At 37.2% G+C, this 26,759-nt stretch overlaps 1 protein-coding gene across 2 annotated transcripts in view; it reads right to left on the bottom strand.

Moving 5' to 3' along the window:
* Positions 1-1,181: 1,181 nt before the first annotated feature.
* CDC27 (cell division cycle 27) overlaps positions 1,182-26,759 on the bottom strand; it is a 44,020-nt gene continuing 18,442 nt past the window's right edge. The window contains exons 9-19 of one of the 2 annotated variants that reach the window (XM_081969749.1): positions 25,775-25,890; positions 25,503-25,602; positions 23,472-23,679; positions 22,805-22,977; positions 21,088-21,240; positions 20,614-20,822; positions 10,576-10,693; positions 10,349-10,477; positions 8,641-8,715; positions 7,303-7,483; positions 1,182-2,535 (exon numbers count right to left, since the gene is read on the bottom strand). In XM_081969749.1, the coding sequence (XP_081825875.1) occupies positions 2,453-2,535; positions 7,303-7,483; positions 8,641-8,715; positions 10,349-10,477; positions 10,576-10,693; positions 20,614-20,822; positions 21,088-21,240; positions 22,805-22,977; positions 23,472-23,679; positions 25,503-25,602; positions 25,775-25,890 (1,545 nt within the window). In that variant the 3' untranslated portion in view covers positions 1,182-2,452. The remainder of the gene's footprint in view (positions 2,536-7,302; positions 7,484-8,640; positions 8,716-10,348; positions 10,478-10,575; positions 10,694-20,613; positions 20,823-21,087; positions 21,241-22,804; positions 22,978-23,471; positions 23,680-25,502; positions 25,603-25,774; positions 25,891-26,759) is intronic. The other variant, XM_081969750.1, reaches the window with a different exon arrangement.

The raw sequence follows: 26,759 nt of genomic DNA, 5'->3' as shown, positions 1-26,759 counted from the left end.
AGAGCCTTGTTTCAGGTTAGACATAGCATCCACATACATTTTATGGCATCTTTTTGCTAGAAACAGCAATTTTTTTTTGCAAATTGTAGACATGTGACTGCAGGACATAGAACTGGTCATAAATTTTGGACACCTGGAATGCAGACACATGACCATTGGAGGGGGAAGCAATACTCATAAAATTTTATGGGTCATAAGTAGTTGTTTTTTTAAAAACTCCATTGTAACTTTTATTCGTAATTCACTAGCTATATGTTTAGTAGTTGAAGGGACTTGAATGTCAGTTAAATAGGGAAAGGACAGTGAAGTACAATTACAGTCAAATACAAGTTTACTCTCAGAATAACAGTGTTGGAAGGGGGGTCTTCTAGTCCAACCTCCTGCTCAATCAGGAAACCTATACCATTTCAGACAATCTCTTCTTGAAAACTTCCAGTGTTGGAGCACCCACAACTTCTAGAGACAAGTTGCTCCACTGATTAGTTGTTCTGTCATGAAATCTCTCCTTAGTTGGTTCTCTCCTTGATGAGTTTCCATCCATTGCTTCTTGTCCTGCCTTAAATTGTTTTGGAGAATAGCTATTGGTACACTACTGTCATGTTCCCCCATCCTCCTTTTCATTAAACTAGACATAGACAATTTCTGCAACCAATTTGTTATGTTTTAGCTTCAGTCCCCTAATAATCTTTGTTGCTTTCTGCACTTCTTCTAGACTCTCAACACCTTTTTTATATTGTGGTGACCAAAACTGAATACAATATTCCAAGTGCAGTCTTATCAAGACATTATAAAATGGTACCCTTCACATGATCTTGATCTCTCTATTAATGCAACCTAGGACTCTATCGGTCTTTGTAGGCTGCATTAACAAAGGGAACAAAAGGTGAAATATTCACTGTCTGATTTTCAAGTCTTTCCATTCTTTCGTACATTACAACTCCTCAGATCGCATCTTAAACTTCCTTAGCCTGGACTTCGGGTAGCTGTAGTGACCTTAAAAAACAACAACCACGCAGCCCTGACGTTTCTACAACTCTGCTCTTACCCCCTAACATGTGACGTTTGCATTTTAGCTATCAAAGAGATGGTATTTAGACAATCATGTCTGTATTAATATGTATTAATGAAGGCCTTTAAAAAATAGACTAAAATAAAATATGCAAAAACTTACCACAATACAATTTTATGAAATTTAAACCATTTTATTGTGCATAATTTTCTCTTTAGCACTGTAAGGTTATCATACACTTTCTTGATGGTCACTGCACAAAAGCCAACCACCTTTGCTGCAGGAATGCTACAAAGGAGGAGAAAACTGGCTTTGTTAATAATACAGCCTAGCTTCTTTCCTCAGAGAAATAGCCATCTGGGGGTCTATATTCCTACAAGACATTATAGAGGAAGTACTCAAAACTTACAGGATAAAAAAACCCTAACCCAACCGCCCCCTCCCAAAAGACAGATAATTGCACAATTTTTTTGCATCTGTTCATTCAGACAACACTTTACAAAATAATTTTTGAAGGGGTCACTGCTGTAAATAGATGGGGGATGCACCACCATTGTAAGGTTTGATTGGATTAAGGCTTCCATTGTCATCTTGGCATTCTGTTATTGTGAATTTATTTCATTGCATTTTTCAACACTGCAAATCTACACATTTATTTCTTTTCTAGGAATTGATAATTGCAATAGCATTTTGATTTTTTTTTGAACTGTCAGGTGCAATTGCAAGGAGCACATGATGAGCAACATCATGTTACTGAGCTGAATGGTATACAAATACAAACAACTGATGCTTTGGAAGTTAGCCTGATGAAGTTAACTTCTTGGTGGAATACTAATGTATTCTGTGGAAGTCTCTATTCTGGCAAGTTGATAAATCTAAAGGAGGGACATTGGATTTTATATTTTCTGTAAAGCGTTCACAAGAGAAAATTTCATTTTAAGGTCATTTATATTTTCTGGCATTTAATTTACACTCGAATAATATTCAGAAATGTCTTCAATACATTCCAGTCCTGTACTTCCACAATTATCTCTGAAGAGTGTGGAATGGAGAAGCGCAGGTCTCTGCTTCTTGGAAAGAGCCAAACTAAGACTCTTCTGGGGACAGAGCAAGTAACTGCTTCATCAGTTACTTTCCCATATCTCCCAGTTCCTGTACAGCAAATTTCATCTTCCATGATAGGTTTGTCAACAAAAAGGAGATTTTAGAAAAAGTATTTCCTCTTTGAAGAATCATGTTTACAAAGATGAAGTCAATAATTCAGACTGAAATTATGACCCCAAATACACTGCCATTAATTCAGAATTAATTAAAATCTGATGAATGATGCGCCTGGGGTATCAGTGGAGCATTAAAACAATGCTGGCTCTGTGGCAGGAAGGGAAAGGAAGAATCCAATAGAATGAGTCAGTCAAACATCCAAACTCAGAATCCACTTGGAAGTTAAAATTCGTCGCTTTCTACTGCATGGAGCTGTGTGTCATCTGCGTCAGTCATGCTACTGGCCTGAGACTCATCTGTGCCAACTTTTGAAAAGAAAAATACACAAGAATAAGATTTATTTATATTATTTGCATATTTCACAAGCTACAAGAATGACATTCTATAATAGGAAGACTAGTTTTCCATTATACTTTTTATATCTTATTTACACATTGTTCCAACCCAATGTTTGGGAGAATTATATATAATTATGCATTCAAAAAGACTGTTGGCTTACCTGAACGGTCGTTCTCTGGGCGCTGCAGGAGAGTCCAAGCAGGGGTTAACACAGCCTAACTGCCCTAGGACTGACTGAGTTTTTTCCTTGACCACGCCTCCTTTGCCTCTGGCAGGTCAGTTTTAAAAACGAAAGATTCAAATAGGACGCCCATAACAAGTCTCTGTAAGGTCATAGTCCTGGTCAATTCTCAAACCCTGGGCGGGGTTGGACTCTCCCGCAGCGCCCAGAGAACGACCGTTCAGGTAAGCCAACGGTCTTTCTCCTGTGCGCTGCTTGGAGAGTCCAAGCATGGGACATACCCAAGCTATTGTGTCCCAGGGCGGGTCGAGTCCATGGTCTCCGTAGCCTCCACAACCCTTTGTAATATACGTCTTCCGAAGGAGGCTTCTGCCGAGGCAAAGGTCTCAATTTTATAGTTCTTGATGAACGCCGTGGGCGAGGCCCACGTGGCCGCTCTGCAAATGTCTATGATAGACGCCTGGGTCGCCCATGCAGCTGAAGTTGCAGCTCTCCTAGTTGAGTGCGCGGTTACTCTGCGTGGTGCAGTCCTGCCTTGAGCTTCATAGGCGAGCTTGATGCAAGCCCTCAGCCAACGTCCAATTGTGTGAGACGAAACCTTGCGACCAAGGGGCCCAGGGTGAAAAGATACAAAAAGGGATTCGGAACGCCGAAACTCCTTTGATCGTTTAATGTAAATTCTGACTGCCCTTCTTACATCTAGTTTATGCCAGATTTTTTCCTTCTGATGTACTGGATTTGGACAAAAGTTAGGAACGATCACTTTCTGGGCTCTGTGAAATTGAGTATTCATCTTAGGTATAAAGGATGGATCAAGTCTCAATATGATCCTGTCATTATGAATAATGCAAAGGTCCTCCCTCACAGATAGCGCAGCCAACTCAGATATTTTGCGCGCAGATGTGATAGCTATGAGGAAGGCCGTCTTAATAGTCAGATGATGGAGGCTTGCCTTCCTGAGAGGTTCGAAGGGAGCCCCCGTTAGAGCCTTCAAGACATATGGTAAATCCCAGGAGGGGTATCGATGAACCACCTGAGGGGAGATGTTCATCGCACCCTTCAGGAAGCTCTTTACTTGTGGGTGTTGACTCAGGGATCGAGAGGATTTACAGGTAAGAATGGTGGATAGAGCCGCCACCTGTCTCTTGAGCGTGTTGGGTGCGAGGCCCCTGTCCAAACCCTCTTGGAAGAATTCCAGAAAATTTGGCACTGCAACCGAAGTGTCCTGCACATCCTTCTCATGACACCAGGAAGAAAATGCGTTCCACGTGTATTCGTATATTCTAGTGGTAGAAGGTCTCCTGGACGCTTGAATAGTTTTGATGACCTTGTCTGAGAACCTGTTTCCTCAGGAGTTCCCCCTCAAGTGCCAAACGGCTAGTTGTAGCCACTGGGGATCTGGATGCTTGATGTGGCCTTGGCTGAGGGAGATCTGCTCCTGAGGAATCCTCCACGGCTTTTGGATGGAGAGGCTGACAAGGTCTGCGTACCAGGACCTCCTGGGCCAGTGGGGAGCCACTAGGATCAGTTCTGCCCTTTCTGACAGCAATTTGGTCACTACTTGAGGTATGAGAGGGAGTGGCGGAAACGCGTACAGGAGTCCTGAGGACCATGGGCTCCTCAGCGCATCTGTCCCCTCCGCTAATGGCGAATGGTAACGAGTGAAGAAGCGGGGCAGATGTGTGTTGGTGTTGGTTGCAAAGAGGTTGCAAAGAGGTCTGGAGACTTGTAGAATTTTTGGGCCTGTGTAGCGTGGCCTCTACGGGTTCCCTCCTTACTGGTGGGTAAGTCCCCTGAGGCCCGGGAAGGGGATCTATTAGTGTTGCCTCTCCCTCCCTTGCTTCCCTTGGGGGGGGGGCTCCACTCTGGGCCTTTTGGAAGAGGGCCCAGCCTGCACCTCCAAACCTTCGTCTGCCATTGGTGTTCAGGAGTCACAGGATGGCTGGATGGATTTGGAGGTAACCGCTTGGACGAGCCAGATGGCCAAGAAATGTCCGCGGTTGTTTTAATAGGCAAAGGAAGCCAGCTGGTGAAATCCCTGCCTTGGGGTTCGAATAAGTTGTTTCCGAATCACGCAGCCTTGCCGGAGCCCCGGACAAGGCCTCTCAGTTACTTAGACTTGCTGCTGTTGCTGCTGCTGTTGAGGTCTGACTGTAAGGCTTGTAACTGCTGCCGTTTGAATCGTGAGGCAATTTGGTGCTCTAAAATGGCCACCGCTGCACGCGCAACTCCAGTAACCAAGGCAACCCTCCCCGTAGTGGAGAAAAGGGCGCGAAAGGCTTAAAATGGCCACCGCTGTTGCTGGGCAGAGTTTGGAAGCCGTTAGGACACCGAAACGTCCGAAAAGGCTTTCGCGGCTTTACAGAGCGATTCGCCAGCGCCAAACAGCTGGTTTGTCCCAGCAGCGATTCCGCTCGCCGGCTGGAGCCGGACAAGCTTCAAACCTCCCCCACTTAGCTTACATGCAGCAGAGGAAGGGGAAACTGCAGACCTCCTGAAGCTGTTGTCATTAATTGCTGTAGCTGATTCCAAATTGTTAAATGGTCAAGAATTTTTCCTTGCACTGATGTGGGGAGTCCAAGCAAAAAGCCTAAACTGAGGAGCTCCCCTGTTATAGTCCTATCGTGCGGACTGAGTTTTTAAAACTGACCTGCCAGAGGCAAAGGAGGCGTGGTCAAGGAAAAAACTCAGTTAGTCCTAGGGCAGTTAGGCTGTGTTAACCCATGCTTGGACTCTCCAAGCAGCGCACAGGAGAATGTACCCTTTCCTTTCAAATCTCAAATACTACGCAATTCCCAAACTTATGTGCAAAATATTAGAACCTGAATTAATTTTGTTTGAGTGAGCTGGTCCTATTTGAATTCAGTCTACACAGAGAGCTTCAGGTTCAATTCTATAAAGCAGTTTTTCAAATAGTTTTGATATATGTAGTAATTAGACCAGGCATTTAGCATTTAGGCAGCACAGGAATTATAAATGATTTTCACCATAAATTATTTTTGTTATAAACTACACAATCAACCTGTAAAACTGGTTAGATTCATAATCCCCACAAGGTGAACCTTGTGGTGGGGGAACTAATAGCTTACTTAAGGCTACCTAGATAGTTAACTTATTACAGTTTTATTCTTTCCTTCTTTCACCTCCTTCCCCATATAACTTCACAGCAGCACATTTAGAAAGTAGCATTAGATTTATATTGGAATTACTCTAAGCTTTTCTTTCCCTAAACCAAGACTCTGGACATTATATTATATCACATCAGAGAAGCCAAATTTTAATTAGTATTTCTGGATTCATAGCTGGTTTTCTAATCCCTTTGATGTGCCAGGGGAAGAAAGCCCAGCAACTTTAGTTTTTTTTCCCTATACCTCTTACATGAAGTGAAAAAAATACAGCCTGGTAGTCACATATAATCTACCATCGTCTGTTTTGTACCACCAGAATCCCTCTTAAGTGGGTAAAGCCAAGCATTGAAAACTATTTTTATTTTCCACTTTTAAAGTCAAGCGTTTAAACAGCAAAAATGTATTTTAATATTTGCAAACCTTAGGGTACTCATCTCATGCTTTTAAACTCTTCAACCCTCTTTCCAAGTGAATCCTCTTCAAGTCCACTTTTAAAATGCCCTCAACAGACCACACAAAATCTTGTGCAGCTATCAGACTGATATAAGTTACATATCCCCATCTTAAATAATCATCCCCTAAATTTTTAAAGATGCCAATTTTTAAAGGATAAGCACTAGTGATTCTAACTTTTCCAAGCTTGGTGGTATTGTGCTTGAATAGTGTATATTATTTAGTAAAGCCTTATACAAAAACTTAAGCTAGGAGTTCCTTTTAGGAGATTGATACTTCAGACAGCTCTGGTGCTGCTCTTATTTGTTAGGTTCTTATTAAGCAATGATCAGATTGCTTTACTAGTCCGAAGTGTTATAATTTGCATGCCCAGCTACATAGCTGTACCCAATCAACCAAACGTGGCTGATCTCAAAAAGCTAAACAAAGCTGATCCTAGTGAAGAGAAGACCACAGAAAATACCAGGGCTGTAGGCTAGACTGGAAAGTTAAAAAAATATTCATTCCAATGGAAACCATTTCTGTAACATTCCCAAGATGACCTCATGGATACATCCATGAAATCAGCAAGAATTCAGCTTTATTCAAGGAACTGTAATTTTTATCGCTTGCTTAAATGAGTATTTACTTTACAATTGTTTTAATTAAGAGAGGCAAAGAGAATAACAAGAAAAAGGATGTTATGATATTTAAATAAATTTGCCTGCTATTGATAGGATGGGGACGCTTAATGTTCAAAACTTCTTTTCAGATTTAGAAAAAAATAAGGAAGCATTTTCAATTATTTCCAGTCATGAGATAGAGTGACCATAAGAAAGCTGCACAAAACTAGGGTCTACACTATATAAAATAGTAGCAGTGGTAAACTTCAGGACTGTTGCTATGACAGTATTTTCAAATTATCCAACTAGAAGATATCTCTTTTTACCTCAAGAGAAGAACAAATAAAACAGCCAATATAAAAAAACAACCTGACTCATATGGACAGCATTCACTGATCTGTTCTTCTTGTGTTACAGGCTCTTCATCATCGGGTAGGTACCGCTTGTCAATGGCCTCTTTGATCTGATTATTGGCGCCTTTTGGATCCAAGTCCATTGCCCAGGAAAAGTTCATCAGTGCAAGATGGGTCTGCCCCAACTTTTTATAAACCTAACCAAAAAAAAGGGTATATTTCACTGGGTATGAATTTTTACTTCATATATTTTATATCTGATAGTGCTCTTTGTAGGCAGTTTTTACTTACAGAATATTTCTCATACCCCTACATGGCACTTAGTCCCCTCAAAGATTATAAACAATAACAATATTTTAAAAAATCAAACATGCCAAAAATGGAGAAATTGCTATATCTAGTGAAAAATGCTAATATTATACACTGGTACCTAGCAACTATCAATTCTGGATGACGTTATACTCCCCACCAACCCACTAAAATAAGGAAGAACTCAGTACACATTACATATTAGATTATCTTTAAATATTAATCATAATTCACATTTAATTTGAAAATAGAGTTCTGCATTGCTAGGTAGGTTGAAGTAGGGAGAATATCTCACTGAAGTAGACCAGACGGGAACACCAAAATCATGAATGTTAAAACTATTTTTATCACAGGGTTATAGTAACAGAATCTTGCAAATCTGAATATGCCTTTCTCCTTCCTGTCTTTATCCTAAAGAGAATTAGTGAATGTCCAAATTGAGATACTTTCTCAAATTCCATTCCTGCCTGGGCTGAGATTCATCCTATTGATAAATGTTTCAATGTCCCTTGACTTGTCTTATGATAAAAAACTGTGATTATTTCTCCTCTTCTTCAAGATTATTTTCATAGTTCACTATAGATCCTTGAACAACATTACTATGTTCTAGTCTATCTTTGGGTTCAATTTAAAACACAAAGGTTTGTTTTTAAAAGTCTTTCCAACTTGAAAGAATCAGGCTGTCTCAAAAATTGCCCATTATGTGGTCTCAACTGAAAAATCAATGGTGTCAATTTTCCAAACAAACTTCACCTCCTACTCTTTTGTTTTGTAAAGCAATGCCATAGCAAGCCTACATAATCAGCCTGCACAACCAGATAGGCAGCGTAAATGTTGAACCATTCCCATACTTTCTCCACAACTGTACATGGGACCGAGAGGTGATTTCAAAGTGAGGAGGTGAACTAATGCTCACCACAGTTGGCAGTACTGCTGAAACACAGTACGGTACATTTGGTGAACATTGCATAACATTATTATCAACATTAATCTTTTATGCTTTTACAACAATCATTCAGAAAATAATACTCAAAATTGTTTTTACCTTTCCTATCAAAAAGTAAACAAGAGACTCTTTGGGAACAATTTGCTTCAGTTCTTCAAGTTCTTGCAAAGCATACTGAAAGGAAGAAAAAAAACTGAGTAGCTTTTTCAAGGGACTGCAGTAATATAATTTAAATATATGCATCAATGAAAAGATCTATTCTAGTGATGGCGAACCTTTTTCCCCCTCGGGTACCGAAAGCACAAGCACATGTGCTATTGCAACCCCATAACTTAGTGCCCCCCTGAGCCGTGTCCCTGCGCATGCGCACGTGACCACCACCCCCCACTGCCCCACGCATGGCTTTCTTGGAGCCTGGGGAGGGTGATAACAGCCTCTCCCCCCGGAGGCTTCCAGAGGCCAGAAACAGCCCGTTTTCCGACTTCTGATTTGTGTGTTGGGCCTTTTTTCGCCCTCTGGAGGTTTCAAGGAAGCCTCCTGAACCTTTTGGAGGGCAAAAAACGCCCGAAAATGAAGGTCGAAATCAGCTGGCCAGTGCGCGCCATAGGTTCACCATCACGGGTCTATTCAATACAATAATGTCAATTTTAATATCAATGTCTGATGCTTTGTTATTGCTTGACAAAGATATTTGTTGTGGTACACATGTAGACTTCGCTTACTGACTGCCTTGTTCAGTGAAGTTACAATGGTGTAAAAAAGAGTTAAGACAATCCACATGTTTATGACCATTACAGTGTCTGTAGTCATGTGACTGCCATTTAGGTGCTTCACTTCGCACATTTACAACCATCATCACATCCCACAATTGTATGATTGCCATTTAGCTGCTTTGCAATTGGTTTGTGGTATCTAAAGTTAATAGGGATTGTGGAATTAAAATAATAAGGGACAGTCATGTGATGTTTCACTTAATGACTAATGATTCACTTAATGACCAATGAGAAAATGAGATTGTAAGCCCACCATAGTAATGTGATTTTCTGCTTAAGAACTGCAGTGCTTAGTGATGGAGTTGCTCATTCCAATTCTACTTGCTAAGTGTACAATTTGGTTACAATGGACCTAGAAAACCAAGAGTTTAGTTTACTGTTCACTCCCAAATTTGAGATATAATAATGGATCAAGGAATTCAGGAAATTCTTGAATAGAAGATATATTCCATTTCTCTATCATTTAGGTAAATCTAGAAGAAGTTGTAAAAATATTCAAAAAATGAAGTGGCAACAAACAGAAAGTCATCATGATTATAATTAAGATAGAATTAATGAACTGCTGGAAAAGTTTCAGATACTTGGTCAGCTGACTAAAACCCTAATATAATTTTTTAAAAATTCATCTTATATTTTGATTGCAGGGATTTAAAATGATTCCTATGAAACTATTTTTATTTAGGATCATTATAGTAGTATTCTCTTTCTCAAATTAGGAATAATGTTTAATCATAAATCAGCATGATATCAAACAACATTCCTTTTGACAGAGCAAGTAGCTCTCCTGGAGCAGTGAAACACATTTTTAATCACCAGCAGAGAAAAAGTGTTCTTACGGTCCTCAAATTCTAAGGCTGCAAAGAATATTCTGTGGAATAAATCTTATTAAACTATGTGAAATATATTTATGATCGTTCTGTATGCATTTTACAATTGGCTTAAATGTATATGGCTAGTATTCAGCTTTTCCAAAGGAAAAAATAGTTGCTTTCCAAAAAACCTTAAGTATAGTTTCCTTCAAAGTCATTACTCACTTTGTACTTCTCATTGGCAAATAATACTGAGGCTCTGTGGAATTTGCAGAGGGGGTTTTTGGGATCAATGTTAATGGCTTTGTTCAGTGTATCCAAAGCTTTCTCAGATTTCTTCAGAGCATGCTGAACCTGAAAAAAAAGGAATGTCAATACACACACACACACACACACACACACGTCAATGTTCATAATATACATGAAACCTGTATTAGATATGATTTACTTACAACTCCAATGTGGCACAACAAGACAGAACTCTGAGGATTAATTTGAAGTGCTTTTTGGAAATGCATTTCTGCAAGGCTGAATTTCTCTTGCTTGTAGTAAATCATCCCCAATCCATACCTAGCATTGAAAACAAAAACAAACAACATCAAAAAAAACCTAATGTATATAATATTACTACTAAAGATCAAAGAGAAAAACTCAGATTTCTAGACAAATTGACTTATGTTAACATTTAGAAGACAAATTGACTTATGTTAACGACTTATTTCACAAAATGTCTACTATGATAGATATGGTTAAAAACATCAATTTAATGAAAGATAAATTGTCAAGGCAAAATTTTAAATACAAAACAAGAATGCAATCTGAACTCTATGTGGATAGTAGTGATACACAAAAGATATATTAAAAACACTACTAATACATTCATAGAACCAATACATCAAGTGAAAAATACAAGTATCACAGAGACCTATAATTTTCTAGCCTTCAGGAAACTTTTTCTCCTCATCTCAAGTTACTTTTTTCCTGTTTATACAATAATACTGTCACAAGCAATATTATAGTACAACACATGTAACACCAAACTTTTTTTTAAATTAGAAAAATAAAAGAAAATCAGGAGGGACAGCATGCCTTATAATGAAAAAGGGAATTTTTATGTTGACAGTAACAAGAATCTTATATGCATAAAAATGAAAAGACATATTAATTCCTACAATGGAGGAGTGAATGGTAATGGTGATGGAATTAATGAATATGGCAAAACTCTTTTAATTAAAGAGAAGAATTTAGAATTTATTAGAATTTATCTAATTTTGTTTCCACTTGGAAACTGCTTCTGGACTTCTTGCTTGAAACTGAAAAAAAATGAAAATTTGATGTTAGGTTTTGATGTTTAGAAATATTTTGTTATTATAGAAATGACCTGAAATGTGAAATGTAAAGCAAAAGATTGAGGGTAACCTTTTTGTGTGTGTATATGTTTTACTGCACTGAAAAAAAATCTGAAGTTCCCACTTTTTCTCTTTCTTTGCACTTTTCTCTTAGTTTTCTAACTTGCTTTTATGTATTTTTATTTTATTATGAAACTTAATAAAATTGTATTCAAAAGGATTGATAGCTCTATAGAAACTTTATTTTATTTTTTACTGTAAAAAGCTATAATAGCAGAAGCATATTAATATACTACTTCTCTCTTTATGAATTAAACCCTTATTAAATGTTTAACAAGGCTGCAGTGCAGACTTTTCTTGATATTATCAGGGTGTCAAAATGTCCAAGATATATGAAATGTACCTATTCCTACATAATTAAGAAATTATTGCCTCTACATTAAAAGATACTAAAATGCAACTGCAATGTTATTTACCTATCACCCCTAATTCTTACTGACGGCACTCAGTCTCAACAAACTCTGAGATGGAGTAGTGGAGGTAAGAATGCTCCTTAGAATCTGAAACAATTTATCAGCTTGTGAATCTGCAGATACTTCAAGTGGCATCACCTCCAGAGATGTAATATAGATGTAGAGATATTTCAAGCAATATTTTTGAAGAAGCTTGATTAAGCTTCTTGGACTAGAAGACCTCCAAGGTCCCTTCCAACTCTGATATTATATTGTATTGTAAGTGCTGATCCCAATATGAGGAAGGGTCACCTAACACTTTAGTAGATGATGCCATCCTCTGTTTACCTCTAGGCTTTAGGGAGAAGGAACTCTACCAGTGTTTTTTCTCTGCATCAAGAATGTTTTTCCTTATCTGATGCAAATAGGTAAGCCGTTTGCCTGCTGTGCTTTATTCCATATTGTGGAATATTATTATTTCAATTATCTGATGTATACTGTATATTGGTTGGCAACCCCCTCCTTCCAGCAGTCCCTCTCCCACGCCTCCATTCTCTGATGATCATTTAGTGCTGGGCCACCTGTCATGACTGACTGTATTTTTAATTGTTTTTACTGAATTCAGTATGTCCCTTGTTCAGTCCAATCAACAAGAAGTGAAATGTCTTAAAAATATCAAGAAAATGCTAGCTGCAATTTGGCAGTTGAAATCTCACCAGCTCAAGGTTGATTCATCCTTCCATCCTTCCGAGGTGGGTAAAATGAGGACCCAGATTGTTGGGGGCAATATTCTGATTCTGTAAACCGCTTAGAGAGGGCTGTAAAAGCACTTTGAAGCGGTATATAAGTGTGCTATTGGTATTAAACAATGAGGTGGATGAGTGAGAACCTCTATAGAGATCTCAGTTCAATAGTAGAATAGTGAAATACAGTACTGACAATTTATTTGCATGTTTAATAGGTTCAGTAGAAAAAAGTGAAACACTGATCCTTTATATTGGTGAAATTGACATGAGTTCTGCCATATTTCACCCTCAAAGAGTCATTACATTATTGGTTTCTATCAATACTTAAAGTTTTGCATAGAGAAGGAAAAGCAAGAAAGAAGCAAGGGAATCCATCAACTGTGTCAATTTGGTATAATTGTCAACTTGGTCTACCTATCCCAGCCAAACTGAGAGGACTTGAAATCTAGAAAAGGGTTTCTTAAGCAATTTCATTTCCAATCAATTTATATACATAAAGCAAACAACTAAAGCAGAACTGTTAAACTCCTGGCCTGTGGGCTGGTCACATACTGGCCATGTGCATGCTATTTTAGCGAAGGGGGAAAAAGCCCCAATACGTCACATGACGCCGCCATGATGCTGTGAGTTTGACACTCCTGAACTAAAGGCTGCAATGAAGAAAGACACTAGTTTATAAGGCCAGTTGATCTAATGTATAAAAGTACTTAGGTTTGTGAATTCTTTTGGATTTTCAACATTTCTGCATAAATATAATCTAAAATTTGATTTGTTCTAATCAAAAGTTCTAAAATTAGATTAACAGACCCAGTTAAACAAATGAGTCAAAGACATTATACTTGTCTATTTATTTTTGAGGAAACATATTCAAAGCTACATACTTGACAATTATGTGGGAAAGCAACAGGCATCATAGTAGGGATGCAACATGGATCAAATAAGTTGAATGTGAAATGAATAAAATGTAACTCACCATGGAAGACAAGTTAATTGGATAGGTAATTGGGTAGGAAATTGAAAAAAAGCAATCAACAAAGGTAAAAAAAACCTGGAGTGCTCCTGAACCAGATGAACTCCATGAGTTTTGGCTAAAGTTATATCAAATCTATACTTGATAGAGCAGATAAACAAAATTTTGGGAGCACCAAAATGTAGAATGGTTAACACCTGGAAGCTCCTCCTAATTCAGAAGGAAACCGAGCCTAAAAAAATACAGATGTATAACCTGATGCCAATAGCCTCCAAGCCATTTATAGGCATAACTGCAAATCTAATTTATAATATCTGAAAATGAATAGAAGAGAAAGAGGAGGAAGAGGAAGAAGAAGAACCAACAACTTTGTCTACAGTGTGCATATATTATAAAAAAGCATTTGATTCTGTTCTACAAAGCCAGATTGAGAAATATCTCTAAATTTTTGGAATCAATAGATGCTTTTATCAATCTATGAATGCTTCAATAAACTTTTGACAAACAATGCTGAAGCTAATGGGGAAAATTTAGGAGCAGCTGAAATTACGTTAATTTTTTTCAAATGACTTATTACAATTTTTCCTCTTTGTATTATCAATGATCCCATTGACAATAATATTGAACAAAACAAATTTTAGATATGAGTTGGCTATAAAAGGAATCAAATTTTTGTACTTACTTTATATGAATTATTTAAAATTATTTGGAAAAATTAGATTCCATGCTAAAAAGTGTAAAAGAATTCCACAAAGATACTGGGGTGCATTTGGGCATTGATAAGTGTGCAACCTTAGCCACAAAGACAAATAAAATTGTTGTAAATGATTTGAAAATTTGATAAAGACAATAGCACCAAAAGAAGGGTAAAATATTTGGATATTTGGACAATTTTGATTCACTGCAGAGAATTAAGTCACAGAAAGTACTTCTACCAAATATAAGAAATGAGTTTGCAAAATTTTCAAATCAAAACTAAATGGTGGAAATATCTTAAAAATAATTAAAGTCCCTGTTATTCAATATACAGTGGGAATAATTGATTGGATCTAGATTAAATTTGGTAATTTGGATTAGAAAGAAGAAAACTGGCAACAATGTGCCATGCTTCATATCCCAAAAATGATATAAATTAGCTGTATTGGCCAAGAACCAATGGGATAGAAGACTTTCATTGGTGAAACAAACTGGAGAATGAAAAATATAGCTTGAAGGACTACATAAAGAAAGGCCAAGGAAATTCCTGAAAGAAATCAATCAAGGACAACTCTTGAAAACAAAGATGTAGACTGCGTATTGACAAGAAACCATTTAAAGCTGATTCAAGCCAATGCACAGTCAATACTTGAAGGATATAGAAGAGGAAACTGGTAAAAATCACACATGGGACCAGTTAAGATCAGGAGTGTTAAAGAAAGAAACTGAAGGCTTTATTTTAGCAATTCAAGAACAAACTTTGCCAACTACTGTATTATTCGGAGTATAAAACGCACCGGAGTATAAGACACACCAAGATTTTGAAGAGGCAATTTTTGTTAAAAAGGTAGATAAGTAGATAGAGGGATAGAGAGGGAGAGAAAGAGAGAGAAATGCAGTAGGTAGGTAGGGAGAGAGAGAGAGAATAGTTAGGTAAGTAGGTAAATAAAGGGATAGAGAGAGAGAGAGAAATAGAGAGTGAGTGAGTGTGTAGTAGGTAGAGGGATAGAGAGAGAGAAATAGAGGGAGAGAAATACAGTAGATAGGTAGGGAGAGAGAGAGTAGTTAGTTAGGTAAAGGAGAGAGAGAGAGAAAGAGAGAGAGAGAGAGAGAGAGAGAAATACAGTAGGTAGGTAAGGAGAGAGTGTGTATGTATGTATGTATGTATGTATGTATGTATGTATGTATGTATGTATGTAGGAAGCAGTACAGATAGATAGATAGACAGAGAGAGAGAGAGAGAGAGAGAGAAATACAGTAGGTAGGGAGAGAGAGAGAATAGGTAGGCAGCTAGGTAGGTAGATAAAGGGAAAGAGAGACAGAGAAATACAGTACATAGGTAGGGAGAGAGTGTGTGTAGGTAGGTAGGTAGAGGGATAGAGAGAGAAAAATAGAGATAGAAAGAAATACAGTAGTTAGGTAGGTTCTTCTGCTGGCACAGCACTTGATCAATGTAATTCTCATCAATCAGTTAAAGAGCTTTCCAAAAGGAAAAAAAAAGGTTTTGCACTCTGCAAACCTCCCAAACCGGCCTATTTTTCATGAAAACGGGCCCGTTTTTTGTCAAAAAAAATTGCATGCATTGCCTTATGGAGGCTTATAGAGTGCTGCTGGGGGTTTGGGGGGGGGGGAAACAGCCCATTGTTTGCTCATTTCTGCCCTCCCCAGCCCCCAGGAGCTCTCTGAAAGCCTTCACAAGGCTCTGCAAGGTGATTTTTATGAAGGGGGCGGGGCTTCAGGAGGCAAAAAATGCTGTATTCGGTGTATAAGACGCATCCAGATTTTCAGCCTCTTTTTTGAGGAAAAAGGTGCGTCTTATACTCCGAAAAATACGGTAATTGCATGAAAGCAAACAATTGAGCATGTAACAAACAGCAGCAAATATTACCTTTTAGAAAAAAGGATGAACAATCAACCATTTCATCACTGGCTACAGCAAACATTATCACAACCGAGTTGCCAAAATTATTCATTGGAAACTTTGGCAGAGATTTGGATTTCAGTAGCAAAGACTGAACAACATCAAATCGAGGTTTTCGATTGAGTGGGTTAAGATTCAATGGGACTTTAAAATGTAAACATATAGAAACCTTGTTCATGACATGCTTAATATAGCAATTTTTGAAAATAATCTGCTTCATTGATATTGCTATACTAGGTGATGCTAGATTGAGGAAAAGCAATTGGAAAAAAACCAAGATACTAAGACAACTTCCGGTTGACGTTGCAGTGAGATCGGATATGAGGAGCAGATCTCTACGCTCCCGTATCAAGTTCTCACCGTTGATGAGCTTCGAAAGGAGCCAAAGCCGCCCTGTAGGGTTGTCGAAGCAAAGAGAGGCACCTGTGAGACCATGGAGAGTCGCAATTTTCCTAATGGACCCCGAGTTTTTTTCCCTCTCAGCCACAATGAGGATAAGAGGCAGCCTAAAGATGGCTGCCATGAAGCTGGGGCAACCGAGGAACACCTAAGACTGGTGCTGCAGTGGAGTTAGTGAACAGTGTCTGGAACTGGGTGAGAGGATTCTTTCTTATTTAAAATCTAACCCCAAAAGGAAACAGTCCAGGAAAAGAAAGGCTCACAACTATTTGTTAAAGCAGCGACTAAGCACTTTGAGAAAAACTTCAGAAATCGAAAGAAAAGAATTAAGGGGAGAAAAGCAAAAAAACCTGTTAAAAATACACAAAATTGGACTTTTAAACTGAGCAGGCGCTGTTCTGCAAAGGCATTTTAAAAATACTGGAACTATTTACCTAAAAAACTAACTTTGTTTCTATATTTTGACTTATTATTTGACTATAACTGGTTAACATTGAAATCTAAACTTACTGCCATTTGCTGAGGAAAGGAAAGTATAACATATTCTTAAATCCTGGAAAATTCTGACAAGGATATGTTTTATGCACCTACGATGTGACTATTGGAGATTTAAATAAGAGAATAAGGAAGGTTTTTCATTAAAGAACCCCTTGAATGCTATGTTACAAGATTGAATGCATAAAGGGGATTTAAGGAGGTTCTGGAAAGCTTTTGGGATTATCTAAAGGAAAAGATTGATTAACTATGGAATTCAAAAATTTTGAACATTGAATTCTTTTGGGGGAGTGACTTTAGACTTGAATATATGGTTTTTGGATTACTGGACAAAAGGACTTATTAAAACAAGACGAGATGTTCAATCAGGAGGAAATGAGTGGAATTTTGGAAGAAATAGCATCGATGTTTCAAAGCATCAAAGACGTTCTGATAAGAAACCACAAGATTAAGAATGCATGGCATGGATGAAAATATAGCCAAACGCCAACATGGATTTGTCAAAAACAGATCATGCCAGACTAATCTTATTGCATTCTTCGACAAAGTGACAAAATTAGTGGATCAGAGTAATGCCGTTGATATAATTTACTTGGACTTCAGCAAGGCATTTGATAAAGTAGACCATAACCTACTACTTGACAAAGTAGAAGAATGTGGGTTAGACAGCATCACCACCAGATGGATTCGTAACTGGCTGACCAACCACACTCAACGTGTAGTTCTCAATGGAACTGCATCTACATGGAGGGAAGTATGCAGTGGAGTACCCCAAGGCTCTGTTTTAGGCCCAGTACTCTTCAACATCTTCATCAATGATCTGGATGAGGGGATAAATGGGAAACTCATCACATTTGCAAATGAGACCAAGATGGCAGGAATAGCCAACACTCCAGAAGATAGGCTTAAGATACAGAAGGATCTTGACAAACTTGAACATTGGGCACTATCTAACAAAATGAAATTCAATGGTGAAAAAAGTAAAATTCTACATTTAGGCAAGAAAAACAAAATGCACAGGTACAATATAGGTGGTAGGTACCTTGTTCAACAGTAGTAACTGTGAGAGGGATCTTGGAATCCTAGTGGACAACCACTTAAATATGAGCCAGCAGTGTGCTGCAGCTGCCAAAAAAGCCAACACAGTTCTAGGCTGTATCAACAGAGGGATAGAATTAAGATCACATGAAGTGTTAATACCACTTTGTAATGCTTTGGTTAGGCCACACTTGGAATACTGCATTCAGTTTTGGTCGCCACGATGTAAAAAAGATGTGGAGACTCTAGAAAGAGTGCAGAGAAGAACAACAAAGATGATTAGGGGACTGGAGGATAAAACATATGAGGAACGGTTGCAGGAACTGGGTATGTTTAGTTTAATAAAAAGAAGGACTAGGGAAGACATGATAGCAGTGTTCCAATATCTCAGGGGTTGCCACAAAGAAGAGGGAGTTAAACTACTCTCCAAAGCATCTGAGGCCAGAACAAGAAGCAATGGGTGGAAACTAATCAAGGAGAGAAGCAACTTAGAACTGAGGAGAAATTTCCTGACAGTTAGAACAATTAATCAGTGGAACAGCTTGCCTCCAGAGGTTGTGAATACCCCAACACTGGAAGTCTTTAAGAAAATGTTGGATAGCCATTTGTCTGAAATGGTATAGGGTCTCCTGCCTAGGCAGGGGATTGGACTAGAAGACCTCCAAGGTCCCTTCCAACTCTGCTATTGTATTGTATTAAAAACTGGGAAATATTATACAAAGGGCAATGAGTGATCAAGATGTCCAGGAAGAGTCAATTGAAAGAGCAGATGAAAAGCAGAACAGATTAACCAGCAAATAAAACAAGATGACAAAAAGGGGACAATAACAAAAACAACAATGACTGATCAAATAACAAGGGGAAAACATTTTAAGAGATTTAAAAAGGGAACCAGAGATGCAGAAAGATATTTTTGAAAGGGAGACAGGGGCAGGGACAGATATTTTGGAAGCTAGACAATGGAAAAGGGCAGAGATGGGAGAAATGTTTAAGATGAATAGTCAGGACGTAGATGCAGATGGGGGTAAAGATCCAAGAGAGGAATATGGGAGGCAAGTTAAAAAACAAACAATTAAAGGTTTAAAACGGGCAAGAGATAACGGATAGAAAGGATTTGTTCTTAAAAATAATTGACATCATTAAAAGTTAGAATAGGGGTAGAAATAAGAGACGGGAGAATATTAGTATACACATTTTAAACAATAAGATAAAAGTAATAATAAGAGGGAAGATTAGAAATTGAATGATGGTATTATTATGTATGATTAAACAATGTGATTGGAATCGGAATAACGTATTGAAGATTGAGCAATTAAATAATAAAAGTTTATAATTTAGTACAAATACAGTATGTGTAAACACTAGAACTACATAAGCCTGAGGAATGTAACAAATATGATTAATATCATTATTTTTATTTGTACTAAAATGTATATGTAGATAGGGATAAAGACCCAAGAGAGGAATATGGGAGGCAAGTTAAAAAAAGCGAACAATTAAAGCTTTAGAGAGGGCAGGAGATGACGGATAGAAAGGATGTTTTTAAATATAATGGTGGCATGATTAAAAGATAGAATATGGATAGAAATAAGAGGGGGGGGCAATATTAGTATACACATTTTTATACAATAAGACAGAAGTAATAATAAGAGGGAGGATTAGAAATTGAACGATGGTATTATTGTGTATGTTTAAACAATATTGTGATTGGCATTGGAATAACCTATTGAAACAACCTATTGAAACATTGAATAATTAAATAATGAAAGTCTATAATTTAATACAAATATGTGTATTAACACTAGAACTACATAAGTTTGAGGAATGTAACAAATATTATTAATAGCACTATTTTTATTTGTACTAAAATATATGACATCCAGGTGTCACACTGTCGTTACATTGATATGGATATATTGTAAAATTAAATTAAAAACTTGGGAAAAAATATATTAAGACAATTGCAGATTGTATTTGAATGCTTATAGAAAAGGAAATCCTCTGTATACCAATCATGATTGAAGCCATTAGAATAATATCCAAAGGACTTCCTCAGTATTTGGAAATTTAGAATTTATCAAAACTGAACACCCTAATTTTACAAAACAAACTCCAGTTTGCTTGGAATGCCTATATCCTTAAGCATTATCTTAGTTATTCTTAGTTCCTTTGTTACGACTTGAATTATTAGGTTTCCATCAGCCTTAGACCATAATTCTAACTGTAGAATTACACATTATAATAATAGACGAGTATAATACACCTGTGTATCTATGAGAACTGGACTGAAATTATCAATAGAAAATTAGAGAGAAAAGTATTTTTTTTTACTCCAGAACTAAGTTATATCAGGGAGGGAAATGAGATTGTTAGTAAATATATTCCCAACCTTCATCATTTTTATTAATCAAATATATTTCTCACCAAGCATTGTAGTGCCTTGGATTCATTCGGATTGCATTCCTAAAGCAGGATAATGCTCTCTCAAGTTCCTCTGTCAGCACAAATTCATGTCCCAGGAGAGTATAGGCATAAGCATAATTTGGATCAACTTGAATAGCTCTCTGGAAAAACTTGATAGCAATGTCATGTTCCCTTTGCAAACTGAAGCAATTTCCTGCAGCACACCATGCCTAGAAGAATGAAAAAGTAGAAGATATAACAAAACTATGATTACTCCCTCTTTCTACTTTTAAGTGGTATAATAAGAGGAAGAAGAAAATATTAATAAACTATTAATTAATAGTTACCATTTAAGTGCTCAGTCACATGAGAGTTTGCAAAGTAAAATACAGTAATTTCAACCTCAAATTTGTTCATTTAAAATTGAACGAAAGAATCAGAGGCTAAACTGTAGTAAAAAAAAAATGCCTGCCTCAAAATAGCCAGAAATGATACCTCTGGTGAATTTTTATCCATCTCAGTCAAGTCTTTTGAAAGAACTGAAAGAGCTACATCTTTCTGCAGATGCCACAATGTGGTTGAATAGATTTCCATGCCTTCTACTCTGTAGTTTTCAATCCTTCTTACTTCAGAGAATATTCTCTCAGCCTATGACAGTAATGAACAAATACTATTTAATCAACACGATCGTTTTTGACATAACATGAGTACATTTAGTTATATAGCTTTAAATGAAACAGTTGGTTCAGATACAAGGGTATAATTTGCTTAATAAATTAAATGTTTCATCTTAAGAGAAGTGTGATTCATTCTCAGCAAATTGTATTTAATAAAATGAGACAATATCCATCCATCCCCCTTTACATAGAACCACATAGCCAGAAATTGTTTCTGTATTAATTGACCAATTTAGAGAGTATCTAAAAGGAATTCATAAGGTACTCTGAAAGCAGGGCATGGTAGGAAATGAAATAAAACACAATAGCACTTATAAACAGCCATTTAGTTTTTTATTTTTATTTTGCAATGCCACAGCATGATATTTTGGTAAATGCTTTAAAACTTGTAGGATACTGAAATTGGTGGCCCATCAGTAATAACTAGCTGGCCAACTGTCTAGCCTGTTCTGAATAGCATTGATAAGAACGGCAGTGTATGAAAGAAATCTTAGTATATTGACCCCCATCAGATATATATACGTTTGTATGTGTATATGCATGTGTGTATACACGCACACAAACATCACACTGATGGGGTTCAATATACTAAGAGTTCTTTCACGCTTAAAACTTCTCATTAGAATTGCTAAAAGGTACTGTATTTTTCGGAGTATAAGACACACCTTTTTTCCTCAAAAAAGAGGTTGAAAATCTGGGTGCATCTTATACACCGAATACAGTATTTTTTGCCTCCTGAAGCCCCGCCCCTTCATAAAAATCACCTTGCAGAGCCTTGTGAAGGCTTTCAGAGAGCTCCTGGGGGCTGGGGAGGGCAGAAATGAGCAAACAATGGGCCGTTTTTGCCCCCCAGCCCCAGCAGCAATCTAAGCCTCCATAAGGCTTTGCTTGCAATTTTTTGATGAAAAACGGGCTTTTTTATCATTTCTGCCCCCCACCCACCCAGGAGCACTCTGCAAGCCCCCCCAAGGCTATTCATGCCTTTAAAAAAACGGGCCGTTTTGGGGAGGTTTGCAGAGTGAAAAACTTTTTCCCCCTTTTGGAAAGCTCTTTAACTGATTGATGAGAATTAGATTGATCAAGTGCTATACCAGCAGAAACAAAGTCTTAGGTGCTGCAGATGGTCAGTGATTTCCTTCTCCAGCACATGGATAAATACACCTGGAAACATCTACCTACCTACCTACTCTCCCCCCCCTCCACCTATCTACTGTACTTCTCTATCTCTCTCTATCCCTTTATCTACCTACCTACCTACTCTCTCTCTCTCCCTACCTACCTACTGTATTTCTCTCTCTTTCTTTCTCCCCCTCTCTATCCCTCTATCTACCTATCTACTTTTTTTAAAAAAAATTGCCTCTTTAAAACCTTGGTGTGTCTTATACTCCGATGCTTCTTATACTCCCAAAATAATAGAGTAATAGAGCAAAGGAAATTTGAACTATTTTCAGTTTATGTTTTGGGGTCAATTTTTGTACAATTCACTGCAAATACAGAACGTAGTATCCCCCAAAATTATGTTATGGCCTCTTTACCTGCATATATTCTGCAAGTTCAAAGTAAGCTCTTCCAATATGGCATAGCACCCAGCCTGTGTTGTAGTGATGAGAAGGCAAATGACTCAGTATATGAATGGCTTCTTTACAATTGTAGGAACACAAGGCTAAATATCCTTTCCCCATATCACGAAGAAGGCTCATCAAACCTTCTAGGAAAAAAATGCAATAAATACACGGGAGAACAAAGAGATATACTTGCTTAAAACTGCCACTGGTGATAAATGTGGCACATACTCTCAAGAAACCTAGATGAAATGCCAACAGTTTGAGTTAACAGAGCATAACTGTGTTCTTCCAGTGAATAAGGTGCTGAATAGAACTAAAGAGATCTGGTCCAAATCCACTTTGAGATATAACTTCATACACAAATATCCTCTGGATCACTCCATGTATCTGTAAAAATTCATGATTATTACCCACTACTGTTGAATTTTCTTTCAATTAAGAAAGAAATTAAGATTGTGAACATCATGGCAACTTAATTAGAAAGAATAAGAATTTTAGAGGCACTGTTCATTTTAACTCGATTCCAACAGGTATTTTCTATGTTTTTCTTGCTTTTGAATTTTACACTATCACTGTCTTTTACTACTACTCTTTACGTTTACTACTCTGAAGGAATTCTCAGAAATATTCTACACACCTGCTGCAGCTTTCTGTAATGTAAATGCCTGGATTTGTGGCGTTACTGAGGTAATCTTTCCTTCTGAAATAATGGACGAATCAAGTTTGGTGATTTCCAAACTGTCATTTATGTTTGGCTGTGTGATCCCTCCTTTACTGGTTTTACATTTTGTCTTTCGGTTTGCAATTTTTGTTGGAAACTTCATTTTTAACTTTTTACTATTTTCCTATGAAAAAAGAAAAAACATTTTAAAGAATCTTTCCTAGCAGCCAAATAGCAAAGTATACCATTCAAAACAGAAATTTGAAAAGCAATTCATGGTAGAAATTTAGAGGAACTTCATTTTGGTTTGGATGGGGAACCTCAGCCCAATTTAATATGGTTTCATTTAATTTCATGTAGTATGGTACTGAAATATGTACTACATAATCCTATTAACTGCACTCATTTTGGCTTTTTCCTGATTAATTTTCCCAAGGCTATGTGATTTTTGATGAAATTTTATGGCTTTGAACTAATTATGTGATTTCATACAACATATATAATGGGATGAAACACCAAAACACATATTACCCACTTTCTATAATAGCATTACTTAAGCTTATAGAATAAAAGATGCCCATGATATCTTTTCATACAGTTTTTAATATTATAGACTCTCAATTCCACTCAAGAAAACTGAACTGGAGCTGTTCTACAGTACATCAAGAATATAATTTAGTATGGACTGAGTGATTATACTGATGTGAGATAGGTGGATGGCTTGAAAGCAGAGGATGAAATGTTACTGAATAAAGTTTCTTCAGAATGTTTGCAATTATAGCTTTACTAGACTTCATTATTGGTTTAATGAATTTTGGTATTTTTACCAGTGATTTCCATATGAAAGATGCTTTGAAAGGATGATATTCTTCAATGTCTTCAATTGAAATATATCTAAAACATGTACAATTTTATTTAGAATACTTCTCTACATCTGAAGTGAACGATAATCTGTAACACTATCAAATTAAACATTTGTAATGGAGTTGCATTGCCCTCGTGTTGAAAGTACTGAGGCACTTTCAGATTGAAAGGATTACTGGTGACATCATCTTTGCCAGGGGTATGCCCAATTAGAGGCTCCTTTCATGTCCCTTGGCAGGAACTGGAGCAAAAGACGGGAGCTCCTCCTCTCCCATGGCAGCACCCGGGTCTCATATGCAGGCTTGCTGCTTGCCAATCCAGCGCCCTAATCACATGAGCCACTATGCTCCATTGTAATAGAGTAAAAATAATGGTTTGTTTTACAATGAAAACAAGGAGTTAAATTAATTTGTTGTGATATATGTTTTCACAGCCTAAGGCATAGGTGTTGTTTTCCCCATTCGTGGAGCTGGGGTAGGTGTGGCCTGCACACGATGCATCCGGCCCACGGACCACCAGTTTGACATGCCTGGCTTAAGGCAATGTTGCTTTAACATATCTGGACTTCAACTTTCAGAATTCCCCCGTCAGGGAATTCCAGTTCAACCCACACACCTAAGTTGCTGAGATTGAGAAATTTATGAAATCAATTCTGCTCAGAAAAAATTGATATCAATATGAAAGCGACAGTCCTGTTTTAATTGTATCTGTAGCCCCATTAAATATTTCTGCTGCTGCCTATTTAGGTTCTGAATTTCCTAAAAAATATTAATCAATGATAGGGCACTGACTTCCTAACCTTCTGGAAAAGCCTAAGGACCTAGCTCTGCCAATTAAGTTGGAGCACCAATCGGGGATGAGAGTATCACAATGGAAATGGTTGATCAATTAACAACAGATCCCACCACCCTACATCTTGCTACCACCCTCTTTTAAATGGGACATGGTCTTCTGGATTTTATATTTTAAGTATATATAGGCTTTATTTTTTACAATTATAAGCCACCCAATGTTACCTTGAGGCAAGATAGATAGCAAATAAATAAATAAATAAATAAGCAAACAAACAAATAAAGTAAGTGAGTAAGTACGTATGCATGTATATACGTACGTATGTACATACTTTGCAGAATTCCAATTTACCTTGGCTGTAGAACTATCACTGGAGAACAAACGTGAACTTCTTCGAGGCAGCACATTAGGGGGAGCAGCAATAGTTGGGCTCAATACCTGAGGAGTTGTACTGGAGAGAGAAATCAAATTTCTTAACATAATTTATGTGGTTAGGGTTTCAACTGTGTTTCTTAACCAGAAATACAGGAAACATGACAACAGCAGATGCAGCCTAGGAAGGAAAACATATATCTGGGAATAGGAAGAAAAATTATACACCAGGTTGGTAAAACATTGCGTACCTCGTCTGTGCACCTGAACTTTGGGTCTGGGCAACAAGGATTGGTGTTACTTCTCGACTATTACCACTTTGTGAGAAGACCGACTTTGTTCCAGCTTGATTTATTCTGGTAACAGTCTATACAAAAATGTATCATAATGTTAATTATGCATTATATTTAAAGCAATTGCAGACTATGACATGACTTTCACTGGCAGAGATAGGGTAAATCTGCTAAATATATTTATTTTATTAGTTCATTATATTACCTAGAGAGAAGAATGTTAAGTAGAAAGTGATATGCATTTTATTGCATGGTTAACACCATAAAATAATCCATTAGCTTTGACAAACATCGCACTGTTAGAAATGTTCTTTTCTTCATAGACCCACAACTATGGCAGACCAATGACAGATAATTGAATTCTGCAGTACACTCACAAGAACTGGGCAAGCCGATACAATCCTACATACTGTCAATTTCAGTAAAACTCCTGAGGAAATAACTGTATGATGGATTATAAGCTTCTAAAACAGAATAATCAATTAATCTATTTTATTAGAAAAATGTTACTTGCCGATGAGCTTGAATTTATAAAAGCCATCTTTACAATTGTGAAACCATAGTGAAGCTGATTTCAATTTGTTATTAACTTCACTGATCTATACATAAAGTAGAAGCATCCATTTTATAGAGCAGGAAAAATTAATTAACGATAAAAGACAAAAAAATGGTTTTACATTAATTCTGCCATTAAATAGTTTTCTCTATCAGATTTTGAATACTTGCTATGAATTCCTTTTATGAGCTAGCATTTAAAAAAAGCAGTGTAAACATGGAAGTTTACAAAAGATTCTACGATTTGTGAAGATAAGCATCTTAATGTAATTTAAAAATAAAATTCCAGTTTCTACATCTTGGAAAAATGTATATTAAAATATTTCCAGATTATCTTTATAAGGTGTCTGCATATTTTTCCCTAATATTATGTTTACTAGGAAATAAT

The sequence above is a fragment of the Natrix helvetica genome, assembly GCF_964273705.1.
Source record: "Natrix helvetica genome assembly, chromosome: Z".
NCBI classification, from domain to species: domain Eukaryota; kingdom Metazoa; phylum Chordata; class Lepidosauria; order Squamata; family Natricidae; genus Natrix; species Natrix helvetica.
The sequence above is the reverse complement of the archived record's forward strand: the minus strand, read 5'-3'. Positions and strand labels throughout refer to the sequence as shown.